Source organism: Octopus bimaculoides, chromosome 2, assembly GCF_046866305.1.
Source record: "Octopus bimaculoides isolate indiv1 chromosome 2, ASM4686630v1, whole genome shotgun sequence".
Taxonomy (NCBI): domain Eukaryota; kingdom Metazoa; phylum Mollusca; class Cephalopoda; order Octopoda; family Octopodidae; genus Octopus; species Octopus bimaculoides.
Window position 1 is genome coordinate 109,874,640 of NC_142929.1, and position 12,500 is coordinate 109,887,139.

Consider the following 12,500-nt stretch of genomic DNA (forward strand, 5'->3'; position numbering starts at 1 on the left):
TGTGTGTGTATATATATATATATATATATGTGTGTATATATATATATATATATATGTGTATATATATATATATATATGTGTAATATATATTATATAATATATGTGTATCATCATCATCATCATCATCATCGTTTAACGTCCGCTTTCCATGCTAGCATGGGTTGGACGATTTGACTGAGGGACTGGTGAAACCGGATGGCAACACCAGGCTCCAGTGTGTATATATATATATATATATGTGTGTGTATATATATATGTGTATATATATATATATATGTGTGTGTATATATATATATGTGTGTATATATATATATATATGTGTATATATATATATGTATGTGTATATATATATATATATATGTGTATATATATATATATGTGTATATATATATATATGTGTATATATATATGTGTATATATATATATATGTATATATATACATATAAAACTTTTGCTTTGCATTTGACTTTTATATTCAGAATGATTTTGGTTCCAAAATAGTAAGATATCTTTGTTGATTAAAATATATATTTCTTTTGTTTTTTTTTTTTTAAAGATTAATCAAGTTACGGGTGAACACTTGAATTATTTAGAAGAAAAAAATGCTGCAGGTGAAGAAGATAACTGGATTCTTATTCATGAAGAAGGAGAGATGAAAGTTTTAAAACGAGAACTAGAAGAGGATGGGCTTGTCATTGATCCTCTGAAAGCTGTCCATACAGTTAAGGTAAGCCATTCTATAAATTGGAATCATGGTAGACACACTTGATATTTATAATTTTGGTATTTGTTGATAAAGAAACTTGCCTTCTCTACCCTATTCTGCTAGATTTTATAATCTACTACTTAAATAATCATTGTTGAAGGTCTTATCACACTTCCCTTTTTCAGATTGAAACAAATAGTTGAAGCATTAATGGCCTTGTCAACTTTTTGCAATCATGACTTCAAAATTTCAGATATTTGTTTATATCTGATATCTATCAGTATAAATAAAAATGTAAAACAGCTACTATAGTTGTGAGTTCAAACTTCACCACAATTATTGTTTTAAGGTGTCTCACTCTGTGGGTTATTATATGTATTTTACCTACTTGTGGTTAGCAACTGACAGGATATTAAATTCTTCCAGCAGTTTGCAAGTATTTAAATTTGCCAAAAAAAAAAATCTTATGTTAAAATGAAAAAAATAAATGTATTTGATTGTTTATTTGATGTATTTTAACTCTTTAATCTCCAGATTACTCTATCAAATGTAATGCTTATTTATTAACACTGTTTTGAAGTAACCATGCATTATCTTAGAGCTTTGAGATTTTGATGATGTGTTTGTTTATTTTTATGGCATTTTAGGGTAGGCGTGAAATGCCAGATCTGGCTAGTTTGAATGTAAAACAGTATTTGGGTCAGATATTACTGGTTTAAATGCTAGTGGGTTAACAACCAAATATGTTTTCTCATTGTTTATTTCTAATGATGAATGTTTACTGAATGAGATTTGAACATGCAACATTAGTCACCAAATTATGTTTATAGATGAAAGGAATTTGACATGGTGTAGGGATTTAGCTGTTAGTTTCTTTAAGCATCTAAGATAGGAGCTATGGAGGTTTTCATTTTGTTTTGAATCTCAAATGCATTATTTTACTTGCAGACATCTGATTACTGGAAATCGCTTTTTATAAATTAAGTGCACAGTGCTCTAAATAATATAAGGAAGGCTGGTTAATAATCCAAATAACCTTAGTTCTCTTCTAAATGCACCTGTCTCAAAAATATGGACATGTAATCATTTCACTAATATATAATATGATCCTTGGTGAAGGTTTTAAATCATCCTTTACCACTATCTTCTAACTGAATAACAAAAAGAAGCAGTATTTGTGTTGAATGTCATATTTAATGAAGTCTTCTTTTTCTCTTCAAGGGAATCACTGGTCATGAGATTTGTCATTATTTCTGGGACTTGAATGTACGAATGGATTGGGAAGGTAAGAAACAAACATATCAACCATCTTCATATATTTCAATTTTAGAACAGTATGTAAATATTTATTTTACATAAAACATGAAGCAGTGCATTGGTTTATTGGTGGTCTGATGGTCCATAGAAAAGTCACAGGTTAAAATTCTGCTCAGGATTATGCTTTGTGTCATAAATATATTGTTCTTTCCTCAATTTATCTAGCTTTTCAGTTTTGTAGTTTGGCACCAGTAATGAATCATTATCAATAATATGATGATGCAATCTTTGCTAATAAGAACAACATATCTGAAATGACCTTGCAAAGAACAAATCAATACCCAGAAGTGTATAGTAAGGTACAGAATGAGGTTTTGAGCTAATGAGCTCTTCCTGGAGCATTCTAGTGAAAAATTCTGTATGTCTGATGTTGATTTTGAAGTAAAGCAAAAATAAGTAAGATGGAAATTTAAACGTATCTGATTTGCTGTAAATATGTGAAGAAATGTTGCCCTGAGAATGATGATCAACGGTCATTTTAGTAACTAATTTTGAAATAACTCTGAACTATATATTTTGTTGTTGTTGACATCATCATCACCATCATTATTTTAACAGCCATATTTATCATGTTTGCATCTCTATATTATAATGGAGAAAGCTGCTTATTAATTAGGTTTTGTAACAGTTATTAATTTTTTATAAATTCATGTTCCAAGAAATTTCCTATAATTTTAAATTCCTATAATTTCAGTTTCTGAAGTTTATTGAATTATTGAACTCCAATTTTTCACAAATTTAAATATTTGTTGCATTCACTGTAGAATATTCTCTTTTCATTTGCAAAGTTTCTCACTCTCTATTTCAATGTTTTCATTCCAAGTTATAATTCACTATTTTGCAAAACCCACAGTTTATTCTATATATGTAATGTGAAAACATTATTGAATGAAATTATTTTATATATCGGTATAATTTATGTAAAAAGAAAATTAAGAAGTGATTTTGTTGTTATGGCTGTTTAGAATGCTATAAGCCTTACAATAATAACTATCAAGACTGATTTTGGCCTTTTTTTCCCCTTTTTTTAACTTTAAAACCGTGAGAGGAGCCTTTTTGGTTTTAAAAAAAAGTAAATATTTTCAGAGGAAAAGGGGGAACAATTCAAGGGAGATTTGGTTGCTGTTTGTAGTACAACCCAAACCCTCCTCCATTTTCACTCTCACATGTAGTGAGGTCTTTTCAATATTTTTCTCACATTAAACACATCTTATGGAATGATGAGGCCAAAGTAACACATGCGTAGTCCATTGGTGGAATATAAGCTACAAAAAAAAATTGTAACCTAAATTTTTACCCCCGCCTCAATCAAGCAAAGCCATGTGTATGTAAGAAAAAAACATTTTCTAACAGAAAAGGTATGCTATTAAAATGAATTATCGTTTACATAACTCTTCTTTTAAATCACTGTGGATAAATGCCAGGAATGACCTTTTCAGGCTCTCCAATATTTTAAATTGTAAAAGAAACAATCAGAAGCAGGGATGCAAAAAAATAATTTTTTCGATTTATTTTTTATAGCATATAAATGTATTTATGGGGAGAAAAAATATTCATTTCTACTCTATGCACAAGGCCCAAAATTTTTGGGGAGGGGTGTCCAGTTAATTAGATCGACTCCAGTACATAACTGGTACTTAATTTATCAACCCTGAAAAGATGAAAGGCAAAGTCAACCCCAGCGGAATTTGGACTCGGAACGTAAAGCATGATGAAATACCACTAAGCGTTTTGCCTGGTGTGCTGACATTTCTGCCAGCTCGCCGCCTTCATCATCATCATCGTTTAACGTCTGCTTTCCATGCTAGCATGGGTTGGACGATTTGACTGAGGACTGGTGAACCAGATGGCTGCACCAGGCTTCAATCTGATCTGGCAGAGTTTCTACAGCTGGATGCCCTTCCTAATGCCAACCACTCCGAGAGTGTAGTGGGTGCTTTTACGTGCTACTGGCACAAGAGCCAGTCAGGCGGGTAACTGGCAATGGCTACGCTCAAAATGGTGTTTTTTTACATGCCACCTGCACAGGAGCCAGTCCAGTGACACTGGCAATGATCTCGCTTGAATGTTTTTTTTCACGTGCCACCGGCACAAGTGCCAGTAAGACGACGCTGGTAATGATCACGCTCAAATGGTGCTATTTATGTGCCACCAGCACAAAAGCCAGACAGCTGCTCTGGCAATGATCACGCTTGGATGGTGCTGTTAGCGCTCCACTGGCATGGGTGCCAGTCATCGAATTTGGTTCAATTACGATTGGGGAGAAAAATATTGAAAAAAAAAAAAAAGCAGTACATGTGAGAATGATAAAGAAATGAGGAGGGTTATCTTGGGATGTACTCAAAGCAACAGCCAAATCTCCCTTAAATCGCTCACTTTCCCTCTGAAAATATTTATTTAAAAAATTTTTTTACCATGGTTTGAAGTGCCAAAAATTGCCAAAAATAGGACCCATGTGGGATGATGAGGGAGGTGCGGGTTTTGTAAAAAAGAATTTTTAAAACTTTTTCATACAAAGACACCCCCCCCCCCCCCCATCATTTTGAAGGTTGTGGTTTTAAAACGAGGAAAATGCCTGTCAAAACAGTAGTTCAAACTTATTTGGTCTTTCTGATCCAAGACTCCATTTTACCGAAACTCCTCTCCCCACATCCCTTGGAAAAAATTTCCCCCACAAATTTATTTATAATTGTGATCTATGCTGTTTGAAAGGTATTTGTATAAACTTTCATTAAAAGATATAAATTTTCCTGAAAGTTATGAGGTAAAGAAGTTGGATCATGTGAATTTTCCAAAATTCCTCAATCCACCCCTTTAGAAAAATTCTTTCCTTAAATCACTATATACTGAAGCTACAACATCTAAACAGTATTTGTAGAAAATTTCTTTAAAAAGTATCCATTTTCCTGGATGTTATGAGGCAACAAAATCGGAGGGGAGGGGGTGTATACATCTGTAGTTATGCCCTTTTATTTATACAATATTTTTCATTTCATGTTTATTTCATTCATTGTTTGCAATGTTCTCTCTCCACACACATACACACTGCAAAGCTTACAGATGGGCTGCTGAATTGAAATCTCTATGTTGCTTTGAGGGGAAGGTACAACTTGACAAACTGCTTTCCCCCTCTGTAGTTGGACTACCTTGATGTTTGTTTAACCCTTTAGTGTTCAGATTAATCTGTCAAATGTAATTGCTTATTTGTCTTGTCATTTTGAGGTTCAAGAGGGGTGTCCACAATATTTGCTTATAACTTTGTTAATTTTTTAGATACCAGTGGATTATTGTTATGCAATTTTAGCTGATCTTGCTGATTAAATTTGACTTTTATGGGCAGGTAAATTTAATTAATAGGTGTAAAAACATTATGAATAAACACTAAAATTAAAATTCTAAATGCATCTTACTTGTTTGATTTGTTATTAAAATTATCCCAGATGTCAACTGTCAACAATTTTTCCACTTTTCAAGATGAGGTACATTAATTTGAATTAAAATACAGGTATAATCGGCATAAGGTTTTATTCTTTCTCTATATTTCAGTCAAATATTTTCATTGAAAATAAAGTACAAAACTCTTTTATTAGTCAATGTACCATTGGCTATGTACTCTTATACAATTTAATGAATACATTTATATAACAATGCATCTAATAAAAAAAAAGCTCATTAATAGGTGAGGCAAAGGTTAATATAAGTGTGTAACATACTGAAAATTAATATGTATTTCTCACTTTCACATTATTTGTAATAAAATAAAAGGAATGTATGATAGTATTACTATCAAACAACAAAATATAGTTATGCCATATTTCTATCGTGAAATTGTCCAAAGCACCTTTTACACAAAAGCACTTTGCAAAACGAACACATATAAGAGGTCTTGATCTGATATCTTTTTGCAGTTTTTCTTTCTTTTGAAGCAGAGTTTGCAAGCTTTTTTCCTTCCATTTATTTTTTCCACTTTATGAAAGTCAGTATTTTCGTTGTTGGCATCCACGTCAGTTAATTTTGCTTTTCTCCCAGTTCCGTGCTTTCTGGAAGAAAAGCCCTCGCGTAATTGAGATGTGATGTCAACCCGAAATTTCAAATGGTCATTGTCTTTTAGTGGCAGAGGTACCTTGTGGCTTTTTACATAAACAATATATGAATTAACTATAGTTAGACATAATGCTGGAGATATATAGATCACCATACCTTATATCAGGATTCCAGTAGTTCCCACAGTTGAGGAATATAGTGTTTATAGTAAAAAAAAGCTTGCATTTCTGCAGTATCAGTAGACTGATAATGGATCGGGTCTTCCACGAATAGAAATTATGCATTGAGCATATTTATTTCCTCCACGACAGTTTCAAAAAAACTTTTGGGTAAAAATAAAAATAGTCTAATGGTTGAGCATCAGGAGGTAGATTATTGTAGACTAATCTTTTCTGTGAAATCAGAAATTGTGGTTGATGTAGTAATCTTTAAGTATGTTGCTATAATATTTTCAATATCATTTTCATCACTTTCATTTTTATCACTTTCATTATCAAAATCTTCCGATGAAGATTTATAAATATCAATATGATTCGTCTGAAGATAAATCACTGTTGTTTTCATTTATATTTTGTACATCATCAAGAGTAATACCTTCGAAGTCGGAATCACTACTTGCTGACGCCATATTGCTAAAAACTAAGCTATACACTTCTGTTCAGACGTTGAAAAAAGAAAAAAAGCCAAGAAGTCTCAAAATTTTCATTTTTTAACTTGAATAAAGGCAGGAAAGGCTTTATTTCGTATTATCTCAAAGCTATGAGAATTCAGTAATGTGATTTGTTTATTCTTTTCGCAATTTCATAGAGTAATCAGATACGGCTGGATTTGGCCGATTCAAACAAATAAAGGGGAATAATTTTCGGCCAGTTTTGGCCAGTCTAAACACTAAAGGGTTAAAAAAGAGAGATTATAACTGTGATAAAATAATGAAAGCAGTGTTTACTAAGAAAGTGAGCACTATTATACAAAGATATGATTAGATGTAAAATATAAAAATTATTAGAATTGGGAATCAAATGTGAAAATATTATCAAGTGGCTAGCATAAAACTGCCTGGAGGGCAGTCTTTCTGCTAGTGAGTCAAATGGAGTTTATTGACCCTTTTGAAGATTGGCAGCAGGGAGGGCTCCTGGCTGTAGAAAATCCTGGAGATATAATAGAAGTCACTTGTCCCGAGTGCAATGCAGTGGTACTGTGGTTGAGAAGCAAACATCTTAACCACACAACCATGCCTGCCTGCACCTATATTTTTAAGAATACATGTTCTCTGCATTCCTCCTGCGGCTTTTATTCTCCAGTTTTTTTTAGATATTTATCTTATGAACGTTTGATTTTTTTGGCTTTTAACAATGTGTTATTTGCCTGTTTGTTTCATTGCATTAAGAACTTTTTATTGTCAGATTAATACTACCTCACTTTTGGTCTGACGAAAATAAGACTTATCAGAATACTGATTATTATATGAAATATTGATTATTCCTTTCTTTCATTTTATGGAGAAGAAAACTACATTTTACACTGATACATATACACACTCATATGTGCTTGGGTGCACTTGCTTGCACTCTCTTGCTCATTCCCTTGTACATACACATATATTTATTTGCACACATACATACACCTGCATTCACTTACACACAAATTTTATGATTATCTTAATGAACCTGATTTATTTCCTCAAACATTTATCTAAAAACTACTGTAATTGATTCTCTATGTTGCTAGGCACTCTTGAAAGCACTCGGTGTATAGAATGGTTGTCTGAAGATACCTTTATTAGTCACAATGTCATAAAACGTGTATGGCCTGCATCACAAAGAGATGCCCTTTTCTGGTCCCATATTCGGCATGTTATTAGTGATGATGAAGAAAAACCAGATCTCTGGATAGTTGTCAATTATTCCACAGACCATCCCAGTGTGCCAGTAAGTAATATTTTCTTGAAGATTCCTTTATCATATTTTTGCTGACCCATTCCCAAACATTTTTGTATTGTTTTTACTGATCTCATTGAATGCTATCATTACATCTACATTTTAATAGTCTTACTCTGACTTTGTTATAATTTTTACCATCAGAACATCATGTTAGAGGAAAGTGATTCTTCATAGTTGCAATGCTTAACCTGCTCAGTCAGGAAACCAAATTTCTCTCTAAAAGCTCTCCACCATTTTCAAAATAAAGCTCTTATTTGCAAATTTGAAGATTATAATAATAATTTACATTTAAAACATCATGGCACTATTACAGTTTTTTGTTTTATTTTTAATCCTTTAAATTGTGACATTTTTTTTTCCAATTTGGTTGTTTCAATATAAACTGAAACCCTGGTGTATTTTTACTTGAACAGTTAGAATTCTTGTTCCACTAACTTATTCCAACATACTTTCTATCATGCTATGTTCTGTGTCTCTTTCTATGAGAAGAAACACTCATTTCTTCCTCAAGTTAGTCATCACTATAGTTTATTCATCTTCATTAGACAAGTTTTGTTTCTTTACCACCCCAAAAGTACACTATGGGGGAAAACGACCTGTTACAAAATCTCCTGCATTTTCTCATTTCTTTTATTGTGTAGCACTGGTACGTCAACAATCGTGTGGAATATTGTTAGTCATAAATTCTTATCAACCATATAAAAAATGTTCAAAGTTGTTATTTATAAAATGATGAAACCTTGTTTAGCACCAGAGAAAATTAAACTAAGATTGTAATTTTTCAGATTTTTAACCCTCATCTTTTGGTGTATATTTACAATATATTCATTTACACTGTTTCAATCTGTTTGATTACTACTAATGGTTATCAAGTATCTTCTTGCTGAATATGTGCTTTGTCTTAGACTGTATTTGAACTGATATGAATCTTTTCTGGGACTATTAATGTATACATACTCCTGCGACCTAGAATATGTACACACATATAACATTAATAATTTGGGAAATTCTCTAACAACTATTTCAGCATTTATCACAATCTGATAAAGGTTATGATTTTTTGATGTAGAGATTTTTTTCCCTATTATTAGGAAAAAAAAAGTGTCAGAAACTAGTACACTGGCCACAAGAGTACATATGTAATCAATTAGCAACAGGTATACTGACTTGAGTTAAGAAGATTACCATAACTGTAATTTTCTTCATAATCACTAAATATCAGTCTCCATGTTGGTTTCATTTTATCTTTCTCTCATGCATCTGAAGATATCATTCATTTCAGTATTACTATTTGTATATTATATTAAATGCTAACTTTTCCATTTCTTCTTTGACACAGCCTGGTAAATATGTTCGTGTAAAAATGAATGTGTCAATGGCCTGTCAAACATTAATTGAACCGCCAAATGATAGTGAGATCACTCGGGACAATATAACGTGCAAAATCACATATACTGCCAATGGTAAGATATTTAAATTTGAAAATTATGATGAATTTGAATGGTATGAAACAATGTAGAAGTTGATTGATTTGTTGGTCAGAATAAGGATTTCATATCAATGCAATCGTGAATGCTACTAATTCAAGAAAATGCACCATTGCAAAACTGAGAACAATGGTCATCTGGAGGGTGTATTTGAGTTTGATATACTTCACAACTATTTCTGAGGTTTAAAGTATTAATGATGTTTTTTTGGATATGATCAGCATCTGTTATGTTGATTTGTCATCTATAAATTGAGAAATTGAGGAAAAGATTTAGCCTAGTTACTTTGTTGCAATCAGGTCAGGTCTCCATTTTGAATATAACTACCTCCTACCAATCACAGTTGTCCCTCCCTGCCAAAATATTGCCCTTTCAGATTAAGTCATGTCAAAAGGCTCACAATGTGATATGTTTAAAAAATATGTGATTTCATGTTGATAGATCAATCACAAGTATTCTTAGGAGGTCCTACATCACTCTACACTGTATTCAGAGTACCTCTGAACTTGCCGCTCCAGGTAGCAAAACAGTCATTAATTATATTATACTTCTTCACCAGGTCTACATCATGAAAATAAACTTAATTGATCTCTGTTGATAGTGACAATGATGTGCATTCCACAGGCACATGTATTCTTAATGTAATTCTTAGACAGAATCAGCATGTCACAATGTGCGACAATTCTGTATCTTTAAAAACTCATTTGTATCTTCCAAACTCATTTGATAGGTTTCAATACAAATTTCATCTACCCTGTTTCACCCCGCAAGATTATTAACCTTGTCTTTTGATGTCATCATCATTATCGTTTAACATCTGCCTTCCATGCTAGCATGGGCAGGATGGTTTCACAAGAGCTGGCCAAGCAGAAGCCTGCACCAGACTCCTGTGACTCACTCAGCTGGGTAGACTTAATGCTTTTTACGTGGTACAAGCACACGCGAGGTCAGTTTTGGCTAGGTTTCTACAGCTGGATACCCTTCCATACACCAACCACTTTACAGTGTGGATTGGGTGCTTTTAAGTGGCACCTTCACTGACAGGGTCACCAAATACTTGCAAGACAAAAAAAAAGAGAAGAAAAAAAAACTTTCAATTGGAGGAGGTGATCTAGTGTTGGATGATGCTAGATTATAGTGAAACAGAGACAGAAACAGGTTTCTTGCTGTAGAGGAAGTACAAGGTTATCCGGCCAGAGAGAGATCAGGAATGAAGACAAACAGGTATACTACGGTGATCAGAATATAAATGGAATGGTTGAGTAAAGGAGAGAGATATAGATGGTGGCAAGTGCTAGGGTATACCCTTGAGGTTCGAATGCCATAATATAAGTGGCAGGATATTGTGAAGGAAGTGTAATTAAAGAGTGTGGAGGGGGAAGTGAGTGGCGACCCTGGGTTTATATGGAGTCAGTGTTGGGTGGGGGCTACTGGATAGCAATGATACAGAGGAACAGAGCCGTGAGGACAGTTGTATATAAGCAATATGTACATTTACATTATGTTTCAATCTGTTTGACTCAAAGCGATAAGACATTTGCCCAAGATGCCATGCAGTGGTATCAAACCCAAGTTTTTGTAATTTCAAGGCAAACTTCTTAACCATTTGACCATGCATTGTCCACATCATAATGGTCTGTGCCATTCAAAGTTTGGTATTATTTATCTTATCTCCACTTCTGACGAGATCTATTGTTGTACATTTACATCATATCAATTCAGCTAGCTGTAACCATCAGAATGTGATTTTCTAAATTTCTATTAAAACTTGCCTAAATTTTTTTTTAGAATTAGGACACTTCTAATAAAGATTCCTTAATATGATTATATAGAGGGTGTATGTATTCAGGGTGGCAGATTTGATTCAACACTTGGTTTAATACTATCATGTGATCCTTGGGTATCCTTAGTGGAAATCCACTATGTTGAAATCATTTGGTCCAGGCCTTTGATTTAAAGATAACTTAGGAGTCAGACCTTCAAAAGCCAAAAATTGGAATTGCATTTTTAGACTGTTAATCCTTGAAAAGTTGATTAGTCTTTCATCATCAAGGGTCATACAGTCAATGTTTACTTGAAGTAAGATGCATTCAATGTTTATCAACTGTGTTGCAAACAAATAGTACAGCTAACCTACATAAAACAAATATGTGGAAGTATAAACTGTTAACAATATTGTAAACTTCTGTCTTTTGAAAGAAAAATATTCTCAAGTTTTGAGTTCAAATCTCACCAGAATTGACTTTGTTTTTCATTATTTGAGAGCTAATCAAAATTTCATCATGGAAATGTAAAAATGACCTTGTACCAAATTTAAAGATTATTCTTTTATCATTATAATTATAAAAATATTTTTTTTACAGTTAACCCTGGAGGATGGGCCCCAGCATCTGTGTTGAGAGCTGTCTACAAACGAGAATACCCTAAGTTTTTGAAACGCTTTACCTCATATGTGAAAGAAGTCACTGCCAACAAACCTATTCTGCTTTAATGATAAAACTCCTGTAAGTGAAGCCTGAGTTGTCTGTCTGTGTATCTGCCAACTCTCAGAGATATGGCACCCTAAGAAAAGGAAACAGCATCCATTTAAATAGTACTGCTGTCTTGTTGGTGAATCATCTTTTGTTGTAGGACACTGCTACAACTTCTCTATCTCCAAGATATTACATTCTTGGTTCATTTTGCTAGTTCTTGCAAGTTCTATCTCACCAGCTTTAAACCACATTGGTTGTTTCACTAAGTCAGTTTCAACAACATTTATGTGTGATATTCTCTTTTTTCCTCAATCATCAGAAATAAATTGGCTTTGAAGTTGCAGTAGTAGTTAATGTTAACAAAAGTTGTGTATGTGTGTGTGTGTGTATGCGCACACGCACGTGTGTGTGTTTGTGTGTATTGTTTGAAATTGTACTTGGTTAGCAAGTGACTTTATCAGATAGTGTGCTGACACTAAAACATTTACACCATGGGCCAGTCATAGCCATTTAAAACACATTTATACTGTTA

The 12,500-nt window shown here is 33.0% G+C and overlaps 1 protein-coding gene across 7 annotated transcripts in view; it reads left to right on the forward strand.

Annotated features, from left to right (window-relative positions):
• Positions 1-12,500, forward strand: part of LOC106870404 (ceramide transfer protein) — a 128,330-nt gene that overhangs the window by 100,947 nt on the left and 14,883 nt on the right. For 6 of the 7 annotated variants that reach the window (XM_089347485.1, XM_052978596.2, XM_052978599.2 and 3 more), the window contains 5 exons: positions 557-727; positions 1,928-1,991; positions 7,796-7,995; positions 9,347-9,470; positions 11,858-11,998. In XM_089347485.1, coding sequence (XP_089203611.1) covers positions 557-727; positions 1,928-1,991; positions 7,796-7,995; positions 9,347-9,470; positions 11,858-11,985 — 687 coding nt within the window. In that variant the 3' untranslated portion in view covers positions 11,986-11,998. Of the gene's footprint in view, positions 1-556; positions 728-1,927; positions 1,992-7,795; positions 7,996-9,346; positions 9,471-11,857; positions 12,312-12,500 lie in introns of those variants that run through there. The other variant, XM_089347484.1, reaches the window with a different exon arrangement.